At 43.5% G+C, this 22,329-nt stretch overlaps 1 protein-coding gene across 1 annotated transcript; it reads right to left on the bottom strand.

Moving 5' to 3' along the window:
* Positions 1 to 955: 955 nt before the first annotated feature.
* On the bottom strand, positions 956 to 20,504 carry phactr4a (phosphatase and actin regulator 4a). The gene is made up of 13 exons (XM_070921691.1): positions 20,354 to 20,504; positions 15,239 to 15,409; positions 15,062 to 15,142; positions 13,762 to 14,955; positions 11,383 to 11,757; positions 7,876 to 8,443; positions 6,096 to 6,331; positions 5,122 to 5,293; positions 4,816 to 4,871; positions 3,350 to 3,411; positions 3,088 to 3,225; positions 2,370 to 2,446; positions 956 to 2,174 (listed from the first exon to the last, which is right to left on the bottom strand). The coding sequence occupies exons 1-13, from the start codon at positions 20,409 to 20,411 to the stop codon at positions 2,159 to 2,161; spliced, it is 3,204 nt and encodes a 1,067-aa protein (XP_070777792.1). The 5' UTR covers positions 20,412 to 20,504; the 3' UTR covers positions 956 to 2,158.
* Positions 20,505 to 22,329: the final 1,825 nt, after the last annotated feature.

The raw sequence follows: 22,329 nt of genomic DNA, 5'->3' as shown, positions 1-22,329 counted from the left end.
GACAGCAAGCGATGAGGAAGAAAATGAATCAAATGAGGCCTTATGGATTCGCATTCTATCATCACTGCTGGTTTCGACATTATTACTAATGATTACTGACAGCGGGAGCACTTCTCACTCTCACTCACTTTTATTGATAAAGTTGCCGATACCATGTGAAGAGAGGATTATGTTGTGGTCTGTATGCAGCTTTTAGCTTTAATAATATATTCAAATACATCTGCTCTTACATTTTGGCATTAGGAGACCAACCTGAAACTCAGTGAAGTTATTAGACTAAACCTGAAGTGATGAGCTTCAAAGTTCATTCCTGACATGGGGAAGAATTGCTGACGAAGATCATGCAATATGATCAAAAGCTCCACAACAGTTCCTCAATGGACCTCGAGGTGAAACGGTTTTATCAACCGCTGTTTCTAAGATCAAGACTGAACTCTGAGAGGAAGCTTTTAGCCAGAGAAGTCCTTAAGAAGTCTCTGTTCTAAATGAAGGGATACTAAATTGACTCGTCAGGTTAAAAAGATGCGTCCCTCTGATCATTTTGATAATCATTTGACATTTGCGTCCCTGTGGACTGACTGCTAATTGGCATCTCGGGGGAAGTTAAAGGGACAGGCACCACGTTTGTTTTAAGAAGTGTCAGTTGCACTTGTTTCGTCTGTTGAGACATTCAAACCACACAGGTCCCCTGGCCTGTGAGGGAAGAAATGATTCTAATAAAAAAGGGGTTCTTCGTCTTGGACCACGGTCTTGGATTGTGGCTGACTGAGACTGAGGTGGTGACTGCTTTGTGAGTCAATCGGCACCTTTTATATAACACTGCCCTCATCTGGCCACTTTAAGAGGCCATGCACTCACCATTCACTCCTCTTCCCCCGGCAGATAGAATGATGAAAATGAGGAAGAGTGGGGCAGACTGGCTGTTCGAGACTGGAATCATCACGCCACGTTGAAATGAAAATCATAGGTTATTTTAATTTCTGAGTGGATTGTTCATTTATACAGTGTAGTTTGCAAAAAACATTTTAAAGATCTCTGTATAAAAAAAAAAAAAGAAGAGAAATATTTTGTGCCATTGCTACTTGGAAATAACATTTGAGAAATACTTTACAATTAAAACATGTCAGCGTTACTGTGGATGTACAATATAAAGTCAATCAAATCTACATAATTGATCTATACAGTTGCAGCCAACTATGGACTTGCATATATAAAGTATCTTAAAACAGTCAGGAAAATAAAAATATGTACATTTTCCTGCTTGGATAATTCAATTATAAACATAGAATTAGAGGCTCAACACTTTTACATTTTCTACACACCCAATTAAGGAACATAAGGTGCCTTATTAGAAAATTATCTAGTGATATGTGCTCCGTGAGAATCATTTAAATGATCAAGAAAATACAGTAAGATGCACGCTTTCAGATATTAGTTTGGAATCAGTGCTCTGAGGGTCTACACGCAGAGCTCAAAACTGTTGATTCAAATCAAATTTACAGCTGATTTACATTTACAGTTTTGTACGGGAAGTCTTTCACATTTTGTCTGAACCTTAAGTTAGGGTGTAGGATCATGTGAGGAGTAAGGCTGGTGCTGTGCGGCACCTTTAGGGAGACATTTGTAGTACCTAACATATAAACACAAAGTGTTTCCAGAATAATTCAGTGGTACCATCGACAGTGTTAATAGGATCTCTTTCTGTGCGTGGTCTTCCTCTTCTGGCAAGGAAGGGAGAAAATATATGATGTGAAGGCAGGTAAAGGCATGGTGAGTGGTTTCCCCTGACGGAGACAGTGTGATAACCCTCCAACAGTTATCCTTTCAGTTCAATCTAACCCTCTCTGAGCCCCCAGCAGAGGGAAGCGGGGGTGGGGTTTCTCGCTCTTGTAGTGTTGGCACCAGGTACCTCCAACATGGACAGCACCAACAAACTCCTCTTGTCCTGAATTCCAGAGTCTTAAGAACTGGAGTATGTCTGAGAACCGCCAGGTCGAACTGGTCTGTGGCTTCTCTCGCTTTGGTTCCAGTTATCAGCAGGCAGGCGCTCAGTAAAAAAACCGACCAAATGGGCCACACGGTCAGTTCATAGAGGGGAGAGGGACTTGGACCTCCTCGCGACTCCCGGTCTAAGTGCTTTACTGGTCAGCGGGGACAGCTAAGGCCGATGGAACCTGGTAGAAAGAGATGGAAAAGGTCAAGAGGTTATTCTAGACCTTCCATCGCCGCAAACGTCTTCAAGGTAAATAAGAGACAAGGAAATTCTTCAAAAGAGAAAACAGAACTACTAAAGTATTGATGACCCTGCTGAATAAAGTTGGGAGAACAGCTGAGGTGAATTATTGATGGGCGCCGTATACAAGCCTGACCGGGTATAGATCCTGCTTTCTTCGTGAACCTCCATCTCTGAACTCTTGAATTCATTGAGCTCCTTGCGGATGGCAGCCTGAGAGGGGACATGAAAGGAACAGCACTTCAGCCGAAATGGTTTTATCTATTTATAGCACCAGAAGAAAGGAAGCGTGGGATCAAAGCCACGGATATTTAGATTATTGCTGATGGTTAATGTTCCAGACAAAGTAAAAAAACAAAACAAAACAAAAAAGAAAACCACCCATGTTTTTACTTTTTGTACAAATTAAACATGGACTGAAAATGATGTCACTTCCAACATACATAGAATTTCGGCTCCTACATAGTTGCTGGGCTTCGCTGGACCAGGTAATTGCCTTGGTAAAACTCAGCCATTAAAGCAGCGTCTGCATTGCATTCCGGGGATTCCTCCCTCGATACCGAAGCTGCTTGGAATGCAAATCCTCTACAGAGTTAACCACAGTAGAAACGCACAGGCTCTCTCTTGATAAGAAGCTCTGAGCCACGCGAGCTGAATGTGTGTGGGACATAAACCTGTTTACACAGTCACATCGTGGGGACTCGCCTTTCTTTTGTCCCCATAATGCAAATCATTACATTTTACGGGTGAAGACTTGGTTTAAGGTACCGGTAAGGGTTCAAGGAGGCTTCAGGAAATGAACGAAAGTCAGTGTAATGTCCTCTGTGTGTAGGTGAGGATGAGTGGAGTCTCACCTTGTCAGCAGGGGTGAGCTTGGTCCACGGTTTATCCGCTCGCCGGTCGTAGTCGTGGGCGTGGGTGGACTCGACGTACTCGTGGAAACGCAGGATCTTCCTCGCCTGGAGTTCGGCCACTGTGGGTCTCTGGGACAGCTGATGGCAGAGCAAACAGGAGCACGTGGAGTCAGATCTGTCTTAGATGACTCTAGTTCATAATAATAATAATAATAATAATAATTGGAAAGTGTATGTTGCAGGTACTTGGTTGCATGCTGACCTTTCTGGTGAGCCTCCGTTTGATCTCGCATCTCTCCAATCGTCGATCCGCTTCATTCTTGGCTGCGGGGAGAGGAGGCATTCCATAAGAGAGGGAAACACTGCAGCCAGTCAGGTAGATTTCACCCGAGCTGCTGTCGGCACGCTGCCGTAACTGGAATCTTTAATCACCGCCTCGCTCTGCACAAGGCGCCGCATTGTGCTACCGCAGCTGAGGAGCGCAGTCTTGGCCGTGTCGTTCGAGGACAAGGGGGACGCGGCGTGGTGGTATGAACCCTGGATCAAAACGCGCTGACAGATTCTGAGAAGTATTATTCCTGACGTTTCACAGCAGTAGGCTGGTTTTCCCTGTGCTCGGTCTGCTGGTGCACTCTGCTCTTAATGTTTGCGTTGTTTTAACAAGGGAGGATTCATTTGTCATGCCATGAATAAACATGTGTGTAGAAAGCCTGATTTCCACTGCCAACAGTTAGCCATAGATGAGGGTAGATACTCCCTTAACTAACTGTTTGCTTATGAATTAGGGACGCACCAATCCAAATTTTTCTCCCCGATACCAATTCCAAGACCGGGAACTCGGCTATCAGGGACTAGAGACCCAATCTGATACCAAATGCCCTCTTTTTTCAAATTTAAAATCTGATTAAGACCTTTCTTGTATGTGTAAGAAAACGCTAGACTTCAATTCTTAACTATGAGTTTGTCATCTTGTGTAAATTCAAATGCACAACACACACTGTTCCACTGGTGGATAACTAGTGTGTACAGATATAGTAATGTCATGTTTCTGCAGCTTGTTTTTTTCCCGCCTCAAAAACCAAAACCAACTCAACATTTTACCTCCTCCGTAGTGTTTTATGACTCTAGTTGCTAAAACCAAGTTGTTGTTAATTAGACGTGACAGTCGGTCGTCGTTCTCTGAATTGTCTCCATTATCGAGCTTTGTTAAACATGTGATTACATGTACAGAGAATGTCTAAATCAACTGTTAGCAAAACAGTAACAGAACAGAAAACTGGCTTCATTACATCAGTTTCAGTCTCTCCTTCATGGCATATTTGATTCAGTCCGTCACCTTATTTAATCCATCTCCTCATTACCATATCCCATGAACTCCCTCCAGAAAACCCACATTCTGACCGCACATTCTTCTTTGGAAATACCAGTTTATGTGGGGAGGGGGTTATATCTGGCCCCTGGAGCTGTACCATTATTCAAATCAGAAATAGTATCTTAATAAATTCAAATCAGCATCAATATTGTACTAACAGCTGTGTGTTTAGTGGCTATCAATATGCCTGAAGCAAGGGGGAGGAGGGGGGGTTGGACGAATAACTAATGCAGACTATTGATTTCAGCAAGGATAAGAATAATGAAAAGTGTGTTTATTGACCTTGTGCTGCAGCGGACCGGAATAAAAATAAACACACCTGAATGAGGAAATGATGGATGGAGGAAGAGACTTACCTTGAAGGATGTTCCTCTGCTCCAGCTCGTCCGCTGTTGGTCTCTGACTCAGACGCCTGAACACACAGAACACTGTTGACTACTCATTTTTAAAGGCTGATATGGATCATTCTTAAAAAAAATTAAAAAAAATGGACAAACTAAGTGTGAGGGTGGTTTAGCCTTGGACTGGATGGAGAGCCTCTCAAACAGTATGAATGACACTATAAATAATGTGTGTAATCCATCAAACACATCCAGTTTGAGGATAAAGATGTATATCATCCTCATGCACATCAGTCAGCTGATATGATGAGAGTCCTTTACCGGTTCAGCGTGGTGCCGATCTTGTTCCTGAGTGCCACCCACTGCTCCCTGTTGTGCCAGCTCATGTTGTCGAGGTTCTCCTGAGCGTCCCTTTCCTCTCGCTCCTGCCTCTCCTGCCTCTCCAGCTTCAGGGCTAATGTGTCCTTCCTCTTCACACGGCTTGCCAGCCCGCCTGTTACACATACGACCCATATACTTACACATGCACACTCTCTACAGGGCGTGCAAGAAAGTAAACTTTGATTGATTTAGCTGCTGCTGGAGGCACACGTCCCTCTTAAACCCATATCATTTCTGTATATATGCATGTGGCAAACAACATCTGCACCATAAATGAAAAGAAAAGCAAAGTGATGGAACCTGAAAATATCCCATCAGGAAAGTTTAATTTCAGCCAGAACAGATTGATATTTTGGGCAAAATGTGTGCATTAGTTTAGTTTTATTTAAAGTAATTTAAATATTATCACTCATTTTCTTCAAACATCACTTAACATTCCTTGTTGTCTTACGTTCATGTGTCTACTTAGCAGAGCCTGGAGATCTGTTTATTCCCCGACTGTGACCAGGTTCATCCTTCCCCCAAACTGTTTAGTAACATGCATGCATTTTTACTGATTTATATAAGCTTTAAATACATGTTCAAAACAGGGATTACTCAGTGAATCGCAAATGATACATCTACTAATTGCAGTTTTGTCCTTTTTACTCCTTTCATCAGGGCACAGAAGAAAGAATTGAGTTGGTTTTATGTGAAATAGGCACCATTTCCTGCACTTGTTTACAGACATTTTCTTATAGTTAGAAGAATGCAATATAAGAAGAACGCAGGACGCGAGAGAAAGTCAACTTCAAAAACCAGACTTGGAGGTGTGACTACCAGGTGAAGAAAAGTACAGTGGTATTTTTTTAACTGTCTTGTATCGACCATCTCTCCCATATCACTTTAATGTAGCAGTATAAGAACCAACTTACTTGGAGGGCTTTCCTCATCGTCATCATCATTATCGTCGTCTCTGTACAGGATGGGGCCGTCAGAGTCGGACTCCTCCTCGCTGTCCCCGGGGCCTCCACCCTCAGGGATGACGCTCACTCTGTAGTCTCCGACCAGACCCCTCCTGCTGCGGGGCTCCAGGTCGGGCTGGCGAGGAGGCCTCTGTGGCTGAAGCTTCCGCAACTCCTCCTCCATGTCAAAGTCGTCGTCTTCTGGCCTGTAAACAAGTACGGACGTCATTTCTTGAGAATAAACTGGAATACTCTCAGGCGTGTTGTAACTACAATCTGCCCGGATGCTCTAATCTGGTATGCAGTCGAGTACTATCAGGTACAGGCGCAGGCGTTTTGCAACCCTTTTGCCAGGTGAGGGAATAAAGCTCAATTGTTTACTGAAGAGATTAACAAGGCACAGCTCTACAGGATTCTTATTTAGCTGACTGAAGAGTGTTGCTCTCTTGCAACAGACTAGGTTCGGGTCAACAGCCCAGGAAACAAAGTCGTATGTCTTTTTTAATTATACATATTTACTTGAAATTGGGCAGAGCAAATCTGCCACTATAGATAATAATACATCCAATAACAACAACAACAACAACATTCAGTGTAAATTGATGGCTTTGAGGTTCACGCTGTGTCTTGCCAATTACATTCAAATGATGTATTGAACATCTAATAAATGCATTAAAGAGAGCAACAAACTGCCATCCAAATGCAGCTGGCACCGGGACCAGTCTACTTCCATGAAATAACGCCTGCCTAAGCTGATTTGAAGAGAGAAGTTTACATCTTTATTTTGGTTTGACGCAGCTCCTGCAGCACACCAAGCCACCTTTATTACTTTCTTGGTATTTCTTGTCCTCCACCATGACGATGGTGCCACATGGGTAGATAAGATAGTAGATAGTAAGCATGTTATGTCTCTTAAACATGTTTCCCTGTTATTTGTGGAATAATGTCTTACTTCACTTTGTCCTGTGACTGATAGCTGAATAATTAATTGAAGCTCTTGCACTTTGGCTATATACATTTATATGTTATATAGATAATTCAAGAATAATTTGCATGGCCTGTGGAGGATGATGCTTGAAAATACAGGTCTTAGACCACTTTCAAGTGAACTACAATATAGGTCATTAGGCATAAGCATGTAGTGCAAGTAACAACAGGAACTAAGTACAAGTAAGTACTTAAGACAAAAAACAAAAACAATCATGGGTGAGGAGACACTCTTATTTTGAAATATCTTCATGTGTTCTAACTAATATGAACCATATTAGATAACTCAGACAAAACCAAAATGCTCGACTGTCAGACTACATTTATTATTGTTTTCATTATGGATATATCTGTAAATTAGTGTCTTGATTAATACATTTTTCATTTGGTCTTTAAAATCTCAGAAAATAGTGCCTTTTTAAAAAAGATTTACGACGGTTAATATCAAAAGACTTGGGATGATTAATTGCTTTACTGATTTATTTCGTTTCAGGGATTGTTTTCACTCTCAAAACTTGAACAACAGTATGTCAGGCTACTGAAACTGTATCCGTCAATAGTTACCTACCTTGTGAGTCCATGTGACTACAAGTGACATGCCATGCGTTTACTCTCAGTAAGGCTCTATGAATTTAACCAAATCAAAAGCAAAAATTCCACAAATTCTCAACTATGGGTTCAACTGTTCCCCTTCATTCTCAGCTTTCAAAGCAAGGACATTTTCTTACGTAAGAATGTAATGAACAGTATGTGGGACACTTACAGCCTGAGAGGTTCGATGGTGATAGGCAGAGAGTGCCGCGAGTTACCCCCCGCCTCAGCCAGGAAATCTGGAGGAGACTCAAACAGTAGTGAGTGGGCCCTCTGGGAGCTGTCTGGGTTGGGCTGAGCGGGGCCGGGGCTGGCCAGGGCTCTCTGGATGAGGATGTGAAGGGGGATGGTTGGAGGCTGGCTGGGAGGCTCAGTGGTTGGACTAGGGGGATCAGCTTGCGCAGCGCCAGAGGAGGAGGAGCTGGGCGGCTGCAGCGACTGGACCCTGGGAGGAGACGGAGGTATGTGGGACGGTGGCGGAGGCAGAGGCTCGGTGGAGGTCTGAGGAGCTGCTGCATTTGTCTTGTCCTCGTTGTTATCTCCTTTAAGGACAGCAGGAGGCACCGGTATGGGGGCAGAGGCCGGGTCAGTGGAGGGAGACTCTGGGACCTGAGTAGAGGGAGAAGGGTCCACAGAATGGCGCTTGGTGACAGGGGTCATCCTCTTTGGTGGTGTCGGTGGAGAGCGCTTAGTGGGTGCTGGCACTATGATGACACCGCTGCCATGCTGCGAAAGCTCCGCTGTTAAAACACCAGTCAACAATATTAATCAATACTTGTCATTTAGACTGATGCTCACAAACACAACCTGCAGTCACATGAAGATGCACATTCAGTCTGTAGCAGGGTGAAGTTAGTTTCATTAACAAAAACAAGCAAATAGAACAGATTTAGTCGGGGAGAAAAGATGATGTTCCTGTTGCTGCTGAGCTGGTTGCTGAGTCAGTGGAGGGTGACACACAGATATTAACACACAACCGCAACAGTCTGTTCAATGCACTCCAGCACACTAGATTGTCCATCCAATTTCCATGCAGTATTCTCTTGGCAGCGTTTAGAGTTAAGTTAGTTGAGCTTAAGACAGCTCCGACGGCTGCAATACACATGCGATGCGGTATTGGTGTTAAAATGGGAGGTGAGGTAGTCCATGTGCGGCTGCAGGCTCTATTAAGATGGACTGAGATGTGGCGCCCCGCTGGGTACCTGAGCAGGTCTGGCCAGCGCTGCGCCGCTGCCGGTACACGGGTAGAGAAAGGTACAGGCCGAGCTCACTCTGGCGTCTCCAGCTGGTCCAGTAACAAGGCTGCCTGAGCTTACAGCCCCTGTTCAATGAGGAAGCTGGCAAAAATGAGTGGAGATGTCAGGGACAGGGCTGGGTTTACATTCCCAGCTGGGAGAGAAAAACAGGTGGGTGTTTTTGGGTAATGTTTGTCTTGGTTTTTACACTGTCCAGAAAGAGAGTATACGTCCATTCTTAGATGTTAGACTTTTGTGGAGAAATAGCTCAGTTTTGTAACATAATATAAGAATTTTTTTTAAATCATCCCAGTGGCAAAAAGTACCACTGCAGTCTGGGATTTTGTAGTTGTCTAACATCACTGCTAAGTCTTTATGGTAAAAGAGTTCTCTTCCAGGGAATTAGTCACAGGGAAACACCATTCCTTTTTTTGTTTCAGCTTATTAGCCTATTAGAGCTAGACCAATATAATGGCCGATATCAGCGTATTGCAGATCATTTTATGTTGCAGATGTAGTACATGTCAGCTGATAAAATTGCAGTACAGAAATGTCAAAATAGGTTTGAAGTAAGTGTCACTTTTACAGAGTTTCTCCACCAGGGAGCATTGACAAGTTGATATTTCAAATGTAAAATGTGTTCATGTAAAATAAAATAAAAAATCCCCATGATGTATTCAACATATATGAACACATTGGAAAGAAAGGGGGGGGGGGTTCTGAAACAGAGACACTCTCCAGACAAACGCCTGTAGACTGTGAATGTAACAGTTTCAAATGAAATGTAGTAACATACTTATACAGACCTCCGTAACAAATGGTAGTGGAATGTCTCACTGCCAAGAGACAGTACTGGGATGGGCTGTAAGCAAGAGCAGCTGTGGCATGCTGGGACAAAGGATACGAAATACTAAAAGCCAATCAGTTTCTATCTAACCTCCAGAGAAGTGCTGGCATCGCATAAAAGGTGCACAGACAAGCCACTGCGCGTCTTCTCTTCAGAGACTGGTGGCTGTGCTCACTAGCAACACACTGGAAAGCACCTACACAGCAACGAGCCACAACCCCACTGAGAGACTCAGCTCACGGTTAGATTTGAGGAAGGGCTAAAAGTGATCAGCTTCTTTACCTCAAGTCTGTGAAAACTCAAAACAGCCCCACGACAACACACAAAAAGTAACATCTGCATCTTTGAATTAGGCGTGGGCACGAAACCTCGCACACCCAACATACCAAGTAAATCCTGGGCTTAACCGACACCTCACAACAGTTTGTCTGTTTGAATGAAAGAGCCTATGATCTCCAAGAATATTTCAGGCTGAATAAATGACTTCCATAATCAGACCTGAGGTCATAAATGCACTGCAGCCTGTTGCACTGGCTGAACACAAGTTTAAGAGCTTATGTGTGAAGTCAACACTACTTGCTACGTTGTAACTAATTAGTTTCACACTGAATTAACCACATTGTAGCATAAATAGAATAATGACAATTGAACTATTTAACCAAGTAGACCATAATCAAAACACTGTCGCAGATAGAGACGTTTACTACCAACTACTGACAGAAATTAACACACCTACACTGTCCCTCATGCTTTGTGGGACTGTTGTGTGATAAACCTTCATGGGAAAAGATACTGAGGGTCCAAATGTGCCAACATTTAAAAACTGGTTGGATTTATTAATTAGAACAACATCATATGAGATAATGTTATTAAAACAAAACAAGTGTTGTCAGTGACAATTCCCAAGTGAATGCAGCATCAAAATCACACTCGTGCCCTCTATTGTTCAAAATTACAGGAGCTGAACAGCACTATAAGGGGCGCATATGTGAGTGTCATCATATCTGTAAAGAGGTGTAGTCTGTCACAGGCAGGGTGCTTCCTGTGTGAATATTAAAAATATTGAAGACAAACTTTGTCTGGCTCTCCCATCTCGCTAACCATGACAAGAGATAATAAGGAATGACTTACACCTGCTCCAAAAGTTCTATCTTGACTCTATGTTGTCACTAACTTGTGTGGTGCAACATGTTTTTACCAAGTTAAAGCTTAACTCCTCCACTATGTTCAACCTAAGCTACAGTATGACTGACCTCACGCAGTGCGGATACAACAGGCTCCTAACTCTCAAATGTCCACACAGGTACATGACCACCACCACAAACACATTTTTCAACTTATGGGAAACACTGTAACAGTAGATGCTAGAATAGCCGAGTGGTCTGTGGAGGGGATTGTTTAAATCCAGCATTTGACATGAAATTTGATACCATTGTTACTCAAAGACTCAAGACACAGTTTCCCTGCGCCTTGTTGAAATCAACATTTTGGAGGTTGTTTGACCAAAAGTATAAAGAAAGACACATAGAGACCCAAGCAGCTGTTTATAGAGAGAGGCTTATTTCATGCGTCCTGTAGAAGACGCCAACACACTCACCAAGCAGTGCAGGGTTGCTGTTGCGGTTGGTGGGTTTGGGTGGAGGGACGGGAGGCTGCTTGGCGTGGGGAGGGACAGGGGGTGGCGTGACAGGGTCAGCGGAGGAAGGAGCGGCAAGGGAGGGTCGAGGCGGGTCGTCAGCTATTAGGGAGACTGTCCTCGGTGGCTTGGCCACAGCTGCGGCAGCGGAGGATGACGAGGAGGAGGAGGAGGATGAGGAAGAGGAGGAGGATGAAGACGAGGGGGGGGTCAGACTGCTGCCGGACTCAGCGGATGGAGCAGTGAGACATTTAGGGGGAAGCAGAGCCTGTTTAGGTGGGGGAGGAGAGTCTCGTGGTGGATGAGGGTCAGGGGCGAAGCGGACACCCGCGGACTCTACAGAGGAGGGCACATACACAAAGACACACATTAAAAAGGACAGGTCACAGCAACAAGGTTTCTACTGCAAACTAAGTAAGAGGGAAACACAAAAGGGTGATCACAGACAGGCGAACACTGAAGGAAGAGCTGAGAGCAACTCTGATCAAGGCTCTACAGTCATTAGAGGATGAGAGGTAACATCAATCACACACAGCAGACAGACAGCACAGAGGGTCCTAATGATTTGTTCTTCCCTCTTTTTCATGTTCACCTAAATCCACATATCAAAGCTTGATATTTACAGTTTCAGTTCGTTGAGGCTCGTTAGCATCATAACCCCTGACAGAATTCAATCATTTACACAAAATGCCTTCACAGTAGACTTTGGTTTGTACACATGCTGGTGTTTCATCATTGCAAAAACACTCACTGACTTGACTGTTTACGAGGAAAATGGTGCGCAGCACCCAAGAGACGGGACGTATGCATGCCCATTATTATCAAGTATAATGTATTTAAAAGGAAAACTGGCCAAAGGTTTGACAAAAACACACATACACTGTTATCTAATCATTTCTATTAGTCAAGTAAAAGTCTATCCTCCTCTCCTCATTGTACTGGCAGACTCAAAGTTGGTCAAATCGCTGCTTTTCATCTTGATATCACTGCACTTCGTGACTTCGATGTTTCAACTGTCATAGTGAGGCAGGCTTAGCATGCAGTTCAGCTCTGTTTCCCTGTTAGGAATGCGGATCGGATTCACTCTGAGACTGAGAGATTGCCTTAGCACCATCACTACAATAAATGTCTGACTGGTACATTATTATGCCAAACAACAAGTTACTGTTAAAGGGACAGATTCACAGTTTGTCAAGTGTGTCTAAAAACAATACTCGCATGCATACATGTGTATTGAAACTGTTTTTGTTGGGTGTAATCATTCCTCCTGTTTATTGGTCATTAAAAGTTCCCTTCCTAAAATACCACAGTTCTCGTTTAGTCATCGTTAAGTTTATGTGAAGTTAATATGAGGCCTCAGCAGTATTAGTTAATCAAATCAAGTGGCTATCTTACTTTTTTTGCTGAGCTGCAATGGAGGGATAGAAACACAAAGAGGGAATTTTGTACCAACAAGACAGCAACACTGGAAGATACCCACTTGATTTGTTGAACTCAAACAGTCTCATATTAGCTGCAATAAACTTAGGAATGCATTTTTGCACAGACTGAGGAACCTACCCTTTCATTCACTTTGAGATGCGGGGGTATGATGGGAAAGCTTGCACTGGGAATGTCTTTAGATCGCAAAGCACAAATGCTTTGCAATCATTGTTTACCTGAATTGATTATGTTTACATTCTTCTTTTGACTGTGAGTTAGAGCAGGATCGTCATGAGAACATTTGTTCTAACAATGGCTTTGCTAGGTCACAAAATATCAATTTGTGTGAAGTCACACCAAGGAAAATTACAGAGCCTTTTCTCATCTTGCTCCGTGTTGTTTTCACTATCAACAATCGGAAACGTGAAAGAAAACACAATCATACTTCTTGTAGTCTCCAAAATGCATTAAGCTTTTTGTGGAGATTCACATCAGCTCTGGAGGTAGCTCCAGCTGCACATGCACTCTGCATCACTGCTCAATCTTTACCAGGACCAATAGAAACACACATGTTAAGGGGAGTTAGAGAAAATGAATTATTTTGTTTTTCCCCAGCAGAAATAGTTCTCTTTGCATGACAAAAGCTGGCAAAAATAGGGCCACGTTTGAGTGCATCACCTAGTTTTCATAGTGTTTTACAATGTCATAATCAACTTAAAGTTGATTAAGAGTTAAAAAGTGTGCCAAAATAACTTGACTTCCTTTGGCAACCCTGTCATGGATTCTGAGAAATGACAACAGAACCATCAACTTTCTTACAAGTAGTTTCTTAACTGTCACTGCACCGTTGCATGTCACCAACTTGCAGGTTGAAAAGTTAGTTAGCTAGTCTAATTCAGCACAAGAGAGACGCCTTACCTGAGCGTTCCCTGAACTCTGCGGCTGGGATGTATCTGGGCAGGGTACTCCTCCTGTCAGCCTCTGAGGCTGGACGAACCCTCTTGTTGTCCTCCGAGGAGCTCTTCAGTAGAAGAGGCCGCAAGTCCATCTCTGAGACGGGCCTGGCTATAGGCCGCGAGTCGTCCACAGACCGCTGAGGCTCCGGCTTTTCCCTCCTCTCCTTCTCCTCCCTCTTTTCCCGCTCGTCTCGTCGCTCCCTATCATTTCTCTTGGCCCAGTCGCCCCCCTTGTCCCTATCATCTCTCCTATCTCTGTCTTCTCGTCTGTCTCGGTCGTCTCTCCTGTCCCCATCATCTCTTTCTCCTCGCATGTCTCTGTCATCTTTTCTATCATCTCTGTTCTCTCTCCTTTCCCTCTCGAGCCGCCGATCCCTATCTTCTTTCCTGTCCCTGTCGTCCCTCCTTTCCTTCTCATCACGATCCCTGCGCTCCCTCTCGTCCCGATCTCTCCTTTCCCTCTCGTCGCGATCCCTGCGCTCCTTCTCGTCGCGATCCCTGCGCTCCTTCTCGTCACGATCCCTGCGCTCCTTCTCGTCACGATCCCTGCGCTCCTTCTCGTCACGATCTCTGCGTTCCCTCTCGTCACGATCTCTGCGCTCTCTCTCGTCCCAATCCTTCTTTTCCCTCTCGTCACGATCTCTCCTTTCCCTATTGTCTTTCTCTGTTCTTTCATCCCTCCTCTCTCTGTCATCTCTCCATTCTCGCCTTTCCCTTCGGTCAACTCCTCCATCCCTGTCCCTTTCCTCTCGCCAGTCCCTTCTTTCCATATCTTCCCTGTTCTTTCTTCCTCTGTCCTCCCTGTCATCCTTGCCCTCTCTCCTCTCTTCTCTGCGGTATCTATCATCTTGTGGAGGTCCTCGGGGTAAAGATCCGCTTCTCTTATCAACATCTGATGGCAGACGGCTTCGTCTGTCCACGTCCACAGAAAGCCGTGCGTGGGAGTCCACATCCAGAGGTGCCCGGTTGCTTCGGGAGGCATCGGACGGCACTCTGCTTCGACGTTCATCTGCTTGGGGCAGCCTGAGGGGATTCACCTTGATGTCAGATTCCCCTCGCACTCGCACCCCTGCTTCCGACATCCTGTCCACATCCATTGGCACAGGGTGCCCATTTTTCACTGGTGGAGCTTTGGAGTGGTTTACATCATTGCTCTCTGTCCCATGACGATACAAACAGTGAAATTCAGTAAGTTTCATCAAAGATGGAGCCAATTCATCCATAGAATATTCTTTAACAAAAACAACTTAAGTTCAACCTACCATTCTCGGGGATATCCTTTAGAACCCCTCTTTCAATCAGCTCTTTGCGACTTTTTCGAACAGAAATCTTTCTTTCCAAGGCTGAAAAAAAAGATATAAATAAATCAAGCATTAAATAATGCACACACACAACACAACCCAACGGGTGAAAATAATAAGCCCTTGTACTCAGCATACCTATCGATGTTTCAGTGAACTTTTCACTTGGCTTCTTCTTTCTCCATTTCCAGGGCTTGAAGATCCGTCCCATTTTGGAGAACTTGCCTTTGCGTTTGGTTGGAGGTGATCCCCCACCAGAGTTCCCTTCTTCACCCCGTGTTGTGCCGTGTTGCAGGTCGACCTCATCATCTGCATGAACATGACATAGTGGCAAACAACAGATGACTCAGAGTTTCACTTGTGCAAAATATTTTTTGATTGAAGCCAATATTGCAGAGAATCAAAAACTGTAGTCGTAGCAGTGTTCAGAGTTTTATTCCAGGACCTCTTTGGGACACGAAAACTAGGACATTTAACAGCCTAACAGTCATGCTGGGTTGTGCAAATTCTCTGCACATTACAGTAAACTGAAATTGAAAAGGAATTTCACTTATTCAAGGCCTTATTTTGCCAGGCGCGTTTCTCTATGTCTCTATGTTGCCAGAAGGCCAAAGCAATCTCCAACAATGTAACACAAAAAGAGATCCACACAGACAATACACCCTTGAACAGTCAGTTACACGTGTAAAAAGCTGTGCTTGAACAACAACTGTGGACCCCTGGAAGAGTAGCTACGGTTGCCGTTACAGCAGCCAACGGGGATCTAAATAAACAAACAACATTTTATTAATAGTGAACCTTAGCATCTATTGCACTGCTCACACATTTGATATACACCTTTTGCTTTTCAGAACAGAACAGTTCACTGTGCTCACGTGAATGTAACTGATAAGTCCCTGTTATGGTGTATTGGCCAACACACATATTCTTTAAGCTTATCACAGAGTTTTTTGGCAAGCCTCTGTTACAAAATGGGCACAGTGGAATTTAATCTTCAGTCTTACTAAATCCTCATCCGGATGACAAGTGCTAGTGGCCTGTGACTACAGCAAACACTACAGTTCTGTTTCAGAGCAGGGCTTGTGACAAAGTCTTGTCACAGTCGCAAAAATAATGTAAATAAGCCCCAAGTTAAAAATGAAAAAATATCCCTTTAAGGGCTTTCTATAGACTACCAATGAGCATGTATGAATTATATAAATACACAGATTAATATCCAACACATAAGTCGGATATTATGCCATCATAACTGGCTGCTATACAGGCAAATTTCAACCTGATGTATTAGCAATGCAATATGAAAGCTCATCTCTAATCCCTGAGAATCCACAGGCAATAATCCAAAATAAAAATAAAAATAGTCTCACTTTTCTTGCTGCAACGGTGACAATGGTTAGATTCCTGATCAGGTATGCATGTACATACATAGGGCAGGGCTCCAGCTCTAAGCTGCTGCTTCAATTATCTGCCATAATAACAGGACGGAACCTCAAAAGAAGGTTAGTCCAAATTCCACTCTTACTGCCTGCTTAGCTGTCTCATCAGTCACATAAAAGGAGCTAGACAGTGAAATATGGGCATGGCTTCTTCTGGTATTATTTACAGGGTGGTGTGAATTAATGTGATTTTTGCCATAGTAGTGATGGGTATATGATCATGTAACATCCTTCACACTTGACAGGGTCACCAGCAATATCAAAACTTTAGATAGTCTTGTTTTAAACCAGAGTAATGTGAAATAAACACACAACTTGTGACAGAAACCATGAGTCAAAATTCCTACGTTGGTCTTGCGCTATAGAAAATCCTAAAACAGCAATAACTGGGTGTGAAACCACCATTATAATTCTTGGGTGATGAGTCGTATGGCAGCAGTTACACAACAATGTGCTGCATGGCAGCAAGAATAGAGCCATGTGGCAGGCCTGTGTTTTAAGTGCAGGCACTTTTTCACAAGTGAATGTACAGGAAGACAGGTGAGCTCATTTTATCATTAGAGCAGTTACACTGCTTTTATGACAGTGTGAACGTGGCATGAGTAATGGGGAAACTCGCATCCAGTTATGATGAAAATGAAATGTGTGCAGTAGAGGTGGCATGGCTGGCAACTGTGTCATGTGGACTTGAATCTAACTACAGGACTGAATATTAATATTGGCGGTGGTTAATAGGTTGCAAAAAAAGAAAAAGAATGGGGAACACAAACTTAAAAAGGCGAGGCAAATTGGGTTTAGAGAGGCAAGACGTGAAAAAGGTGAAACCAGGTGAAAAGATGGAATCTCCGGTTTCCTGAGCCATAACTGACTGATTTCAGCTGAACAATATCTAACAGAGGAATAGGTAACATGTCTTACCAAACACTGACTGATATTGCATGCTACACACACACACACACTGAGGGATTAACAGTGGATTGCTACCTTTTACAATCACTATAAAACCCATGTCCTGAGGATGAGTTTTTCCAAGGTCAGAGATAAATGTAGCCAGTATCATGAGTCAGAAAGGAAAGCTCTTTGGGAAAAAAAATAATATTTTCTGTATATTGAATGGAGGTATTAATGATTAATGCATGATGTATTAATCATCGACTAGAATTTGATCAATCAGGAATATAAGAGCTGACAGTGCAGACACTGGTTCTGTCCAAGTGTGTAGTTTCAGTGGCTGGCTGCTCTCCAAACGGTTGAGCTCAATGTGCCGTATGCACAGTGGGCAACCACAATCAGACCGAAAGCTGTGGACACAAAACAAGTAGTTTTCCATATGTCACATAGTTCCTCCAGCCTGCAGTAAGCCCCTGTACTGCAGCTCTTCATCTAAACCAGCTAGTGCTTCTTTTACTGTTACTTCCTGCAATGTCTCTGACAAAACTGATCTGCCAAATTTGAAACGACAATGAGTTACAACTCACCCCTAACCACCTACATGTTCTTAAATAAAAAAAAAAAAACTGGTAAGACTTTGTTGTCAAGGGAATGGGGCATCACATTTTAGTTTTCAACTTAATAAAAGGCTACAGCCCTTCTCATTGATGAATAATTGGGATCCCTTAGATTTGTTTTTGTTGTTGTTTTTAATTGTGTGTAATATATAAATACTGAGCAAGACATTTTAAAGTGTAATAATTAACTTGTCAACAAACACTGTTTCTAAATGTTTTTGTTACTTGTCGGCCAACATAAACACAGATACCAATATATCTGCAATAGGCGAATATGGGCCGATATATGGACAGATTTATGGGTCTAGCTTTATGAGACATAACTAATTTCAAATTAATATTCTTAGTCTAAATAACATAATAATAATAACAATAATTATAACATTCAGGGTGCAACTGCTGACCATGATTATCCCAAACACTGGGTTACATTACTGTTGGTGTAAGCGTGTTCAGTTCAACTCTGGTGCCATCGCTAAAGAGCACAACACATGAATCAACTCGTGGATTAGTTACAACTTGGGGCACAAACATGAGAAAATGTCCACACTAATGCAATGCTACACTGTGTCATGTATCACATGGCAGGACAGAAAGATGTATTCTTCAGCCTTGACCACCTTTTTAAATGGTTTCTACGCTACTCAAAAGGTTTGTATGTCAATAAGCTGGGGTATGTTTTTTGGACCTTACTCTGTGTATACCCCTGTGGTATGATCTCTGTTTTTCTGTGCCGATGCAGTTAGTCTGCTTAGCATACATGTATGTTAATGTGTCAAGACTGTTCAGACAGACATATCAAATCATTTTGCAGTTTTATTGGCCAATATACCTACAGTTTAGTCAGACAATTTGCCAAAACACATTTCTAAGTGCTGGTTAACTGGCATTCAACCCATGACCCACTCTTGCAACAATGTTTGTTTATGAACAAGTCATTCTCCATAGATTATATTGTCTCCCCACTGTAAAAGCAGGCTGTTGCATGTATGCGTGAAATCCCATGCTGAAATGCAGGCATACAGAGGTCAGTGAACTCTCAGAGCTATTCCTGACGCATTCCCCAGACACGAAAGGGTGTTAAACTGGGAGGGGTGACAGTGAACTGGGAGAGCACTGATGGGGTTTGGCTGCAACAGAAGCAAAGTGTGATGTGGTGACCTTGTGTTACAGTAGAGCATGACTATCTGAGATGGCTGCTTTTCACTGAACAACCAGAGAATTAAAAGGCACCGACCCCAAACAGATGAGAGATAGATTTTTTTTTTTTTTTTACAATGCTCAGACTTTACGCCAACACCCAGGCCTCGGGTATGCATTTATAAACTGACTCACTGAACAGTTTGTTTCAACAAAACAAGTCATTAGTAACAACACAGGCTTCTGCAAATGTTAAGCCATTCAAACTTAAAAGACTGATAAAAGCATGAAACCTGCACCAACCCGGTACTAATGCAATACCCTGCAGTCCTTTGGTCAAGCTGTCCATATGACTCATGCCAATCACATGACACCTACTACACAGAATAGCACACCAGAGGCAAAAATACATTTTGCACAGAGAGCAAATATGTAACGAAGAGGATGTTCTCGTGTTACTTGTTTTACTTAGGCACGAGTGTTGAAAAGCGTTTCAACAGAAGGCTGTGACCTACAGTGTAGTGTCAGCAAATTAAAGGCTGCGATATTATGCAGAAAAGAGGTGACAGACAGAGGGTGGCCTGTGTTACATAGATGCAGGATTCCAATATCTGCAAGCCGTATCCTGAAGAGGAACCATAGGTGTGCAAATAGAGACAGGGTCCTGCTTTTGACGGCAAAAACAGGTTCTGAACATTTGAACAGTTATTAGCTCAACAAGGGAGACAGGCGGCTTTAGGGTTCACTGTACTCATGGACTATGATATGACTCGAGAAGCCAAGCTGACTTGAGTTGTTTAAGTAAAAACAACAACCAGATCCACATGGGAGCTGGTGTCAGTTGGTGCCTTGTACCCCCAAATCTTGTTTTTCAGAAGCGCTACCACAGGGAGATGGAGCGCTGCGTGCAGACAGAGAGAAGTTTGTGTGGTTTGAACATTTCACAATCACCACATTCCATCTGCATGCATTCTTCTACACCTGTCTGTGCCTGCCGCCATCCAGTTTCTCTCTGCTTTCAGAGCACCTGCTCACATATACTGCGATCTCTTGCTGGCTTTCCATTCTACACAAATGCAAACTTGCCGGCCAGGCCGTTTCACCATCTAAAAATCCGCCATAATGTTCGAGGCACCAATTTGGCGCTGAGCCTCATGTCTCCGACTCACCCGTGTTGTGTTGGGCTGGTTGCTGGGCCACTGTCTCACTGCTAGCACTGTGTCCCATGCTACGGCTCCTATCCCCACTGGCCTGCCGGGCCCTGCCTCTCCTGAGGCCCGCGGCAGGGGGGGAAAACCTAAAGCCACCTCGCTCTTCTCCAAGCAGACATAGAGCTCCTATTACTCAAGACTGTCTTGACTGCTCACTTGTGTCGTTTAGTCTCTCTTGTATCTATAGTCTTGCCCTCGCCCTCCCCCTCCCTTCAGCTTGTGTTTTGGTCTCTCCCTCCCTCTCTCCCTTCCTTCCTCCTTCTCTCGCTTTAAAAACACAAACACACTCACTGCCTAAGTTCTTAGGTCCCTCCCTCCCTGGAGCTCTGACTTCATAAATAAGGTACGCCAATAAGGTAATCCAGCAGTCTTGGATGCCTTTCATTCCTGAGAGCAGATTTTTCAGGGGCAAAGTTCACAGCGGGCGAGCTTTGAGGTCTGGCCGGTCCAGCCATCAAGCCTCGAGGGATTTGCAATGCAGTGGACCCCCCCGGCTAGCACCATTTCACAGACAAAAACACTACTCCCTGAAGGGCGAGGGGCGGGCTCTGCGGGGTGAGGTAACTCGAGAAGTGGAAGGTGAGCCATGCCAAGGTGGAGCTCAAAGCCAGAGGAGGAGGAAGTGACACAGTGGAGGTGTCCAATGACTCTCCGGGGATTGTCCTTTTAAACTATGAAATGCATGTGCAAACTGATGACGCTTTCATTACATTATTAGCAACTCTGCTTTACAGCTACACAGATACAATCCCTCAACTACACCTCCCTCACGTTTGGGTACGAATGCTTTTAATTACAACTTAATTGGCATTGATTTTAGAAATGCAAATCTGGAATTGTGTCTTTACAATTAGAGAAATTCAGAAGCTCTTTGTTGAAAACACCTGCTCAACGCAGTCTACTTAAAAGGACAAGACAGTGCAGACATTAAGAGCTTCCCATAAATTGTGATAAGCTACTGCGACTGCATTAGAGAAGAAACTTAAACTTTGTTTTAAAAAAGGACTAAATAAGAAGAGGTTTGATAAGAAGTGAGAGCAAACCATCCTGGTGTTTTCAGGACATTCAATAAATCATAAGAAGCTGACTTCATAATATCCTACATCACTGTTGCTCCCTCTGCAGTCCAATTAAAGCTACAGCACAGGAGCACAACTCTTGACACAGGAATGTGTGGAATGAAAGTCCACAAGTCAGCCTTTTAGTACAAGGAAGGTATTTGGGACAGCTATCCTGGAGACCATTAGTAAACAGAGTCCCTCTCTCACAACCTATGACATATTCCAACCTATGACTCATCATGACTCTCTCCAAAGAGCAGCAAACCTCTCAAACCGCTCTTGATGAGAACAAAAATATCAACTTGATGACTCAGAAAATTACTATCATACTATGTCATCATGACAACATGAAAACATACAAATACTAATATAATATAACGCGAGCCCACATGCTGGATACCCTTTCGGATCCAAGTACAAGGACATGTAAAGCGCTCCAGCTGCTCAACAGCCACGTCTTTATGTCAGAAACACATCACTTTTAGAGTAGAGCCGAGGAGGAAGTGCAGTTTATTTTTACTGCTTGGCTGCAGAGCCAGGCAGGGATGAGTAGATCAAGCTTCCTTAATCTGTTCCTGACATGGCCCGAGTAGCCTCGATTACTATTATTTCGACAGAGGAATATTTTGTCAGTCAAAAACAAACACTATAGTTAAAAAGGAACTGAAATGTACATCTTCAACATTTAACATTACAGACAGAAAGCAGGTTTACTCACAAATATATTCAGACTGAACAGCCATCCCAGGTATTTTCCCACAGATGGCACAAATACACTACAACAGCTCAGCGTAGGAACAAAGATCCTGGTATGTTGAGGTCGTCAATGATCGAGGCCGGTGGTGAAATAGACACAAGGCCCTGAGTGGCAGT

Source organism: Enoplosus armatus, chromosome 16 (assembly GCF_043641665.1).
Source record: "Enoplosus armatus isolate fEnoArm2 chromosome 16, fEnoArm2.hap1, whole genome shotgun sequence".
NCBI classification, from domain to species: domain Eukaryota; kingdom Metazoa; phylum Chordata; class Actinopteri; order Centrarchiformes; family Enoplosidae; genus Enoplosus; species Enoplosus armatus.
This window is presented reverse-complemented; position numbering and strand designations above follow the sequence as displayed.

Excerpts from the sequence above, each read along its gene's own strand:
- phactr4a (XM_070921691.1), bottom strand. The coding sequence starts at position 20,411 with ATGGGACACAGTGCTAGCAGTGAGACAGTGGCCCAGCAACCAGCCCAA. Across the intron at positions 5,294-6,095 it reads CGATGAGGAAAGCCCTCCAA|GCGGGCTGGCAAGCCGTGTG; the intron begins GTAAGTTGGTTC and ends TATGTGTAACAG. Across the intron at positions 3,412-4,815 it reads GCAGAGGAACATCCTTCAAG|CCAAGAATGAAGCGGATCGA; the intron begins GTAAGTCTCTTC and ends CTCTCCCCGCAG.